We start from the raw sequence: 1,978 nt of genomic DNA, 5'->3' as shown, positions 1-1,978 counted from the left end.
TGCAGCATCTGATGAATTGAGCTTCAGCTCTCAGAAGTTTGTGATATATCTATATCCATATCCGTTTTTGCTAGCCTCTAACCATGAGTCTCAACCAGGGTGCAACGAGCTACCATGCAATGTTGGCCCTGTTAGATTCACAAACTTGCTTCACATGATTAAACCCAAAGATCTCAAGCCGAAATCCACAGCTGGGGTCTGAGCTCTTGGCAACAGTTCTCATTGTTTTTCTGTAGTAAAAAAAAAGTGAAAACAAAAGGTTCTCATTTTCCAAGGGTGGGCTTGCGAGACTACCCACAGGGGCCCCAAGTTCATGGGGGCAGGGAGGTACTTGTGTCTACTTAGAGGGACCTTGTGTCTCAAAAGGTCTGAGAACCACAGGTCTATAGGGTGCAAATCTCTGCACCCCAGGAGGACCAGACACCTACATGGGCCTTTCTGTGAGGCTTAAGTGTGTGCGTGGCTGTGTGCACATATACCTTTCCCTGAGGCATGAGTGTGTGTCAAGTTTGATGGGGTAGGGGTGGTGTTCACTCACTTTTCACTGAGGCTTGAGTGTGTGTCAAGTGGTGTGTGTACATGTGCCTTTCCCTAAGGCTTGAGAGTGCATGTCAAGGTGGTATACACCCAGGCACTAGCTCTCTGCTGCCCCGTGCAGAGTGCCACTGTAGGCCTGCGGTTCTTGCTCCCCCTACCCCACCCCCTCAGCAGGGCCACCCACAACACGGGGGGAAGGGCGCCAACCGCCAACCCCACAACCGCCGCGCGGGAGGAGGGGCAACGCCCTGCCCTCGCGCCCCCTCCCCGCCTCGCTCAGCCCATGACGCCACAGTGACGGGCGGGCGCGCCAGCCAATGACAGCGGCGAGGTGGGCCGCAGCCGGCCAATGGGAGAAGAGGCGGTGGGCGTGGCTCAGGCGACGGGTGTTCTGGGGGTCTGGCCGTTGCAAACGATGGGGGAGCGTTTTCCGCGCGCGTGCCGCTCTCCACCGCTCCTCCCCACCCTTAGGGCTCCCCCCTTACCCTCCGCGGACATGGCGGCGCGGGCGGGCTCGGTCTGGGGCGGGCCAGGGCCGGGCGGCGGCGTAGGCAGGTGGGGCCGGAATGTGGCGTTGGAAACGGAAGCGGCTTCGCCGACGTCTGCAACAAACTGTTTTGAGCCCGCGCAGCTGCGCAGTGCGGCCGGGGGCGCGTCCGGCAAACGGGAGCCCGGCGCGCGGGGGCGGTGCCTCCTCTGCCCCGCTGCCCCCTCCCCGCTCGCTGCGGGCGGCGGGGCCCTACGGAAGCCAGGGGGGCTCTAAGGCGATTCTCCTCCCCCCCCTCCACTGCGGCTAGATAGCTTCAAGCTCCAGAGCCCCGTTTGAGTCGGGCCTATTATAGCCCTCCACCCCCCACCCCCGATCTTGTCCCCAAGATGGGGGAAAGTCATCATCCAGCCCCGTTTTCTTGTGGTGGTCAAGTTGGCTTTGCAACATCCAGTAGCTTATTCCTCAGCCTGAAGAAGGGGGCTTGTGCCCACAAGCTTGCAAAGAACAAGTCTGCCAACTATTTAGTTGGCCTAGTAAAAGAGATCTCCACATACATGAATGCGCTACCTGTCTTTCACCCATGGACTGCTCCATGTACATCGTTGCTGGCTGGCTTTCTTGCATTCATACAGGCTTGCCAACCCTCCCTGATGGGCCAGGAGTCTACCGGAATCAGTGCCCATCTTCCGGTGACTCTTGAAAGCAATCCAGGAGGGTGATATTTATTGTGAAGGGTTGAACAGTACAATTCATGACATTACGTCATGTTCAGGGGGAAAAAAATCTGGAATAGCTTTGGTCAGTGTTGGCCACCTGATATGCATACCAGCTTCTGGCTTCTTGACTATTCACTCCATCCAGGAAGAGCACATGTGCCAACTGCAGTGCTTCCTCAGCTTGACGAAGGGTATTTACAGGCGTACCTCGGAGATATTGCGGGTTCAGTTCCAG

General features: G+C 57.6%; 1 protein-coding gene across 2 annotated transcripts in view; it reads right to left on the bottom strand.

Moving 5' to 3' along the window:
* The window catches only part of BEND2 (BEN domain containing 2), a 58,135-nt gene that overhangs the window by 53,019 nt on the left and 3,138 nt on the right, over positions 1–1,978 (bottom strand). The window contains exon 1 of one of the 2 annotated variants that reach the window (XM_019525283.1): positions 1,023–1,525. The exons of the other annotated variant lie outside the window; for it this stretch is intronic. Coding sequence (XP_019380828.1) covers positions 1,023–1,035 — 13 coding nt within the window. The 5' untranslated portion in view covers positions 1,036–1,525. Of the gene's footprint in view, positions 1–1,022; positions 1,526–1,978 lie in introns of those variants that run through there. 2 annotated transcript variants of the gene reach the window in all.

The sequence above is a fragment of the Gavialis gangeticus genome, unplaced genomic scaffold (assembly GCF_001723915.1).
Source record: "Gavialis gangeticus isolate Ggan-Ray unplaced genomic scaffold, GavGan_comp1, whole genome shotgun sequence".
Taxonomy (NCBI): domain Eukaryota; kingdom Metazoa; phylum Chordata; order Crocodylia; family Gavialidae; genus Gavialis; species Gavialis gangeticus.
This window is presented reverse-complemented; position numbering and strand designations above follow the sequence as displayed.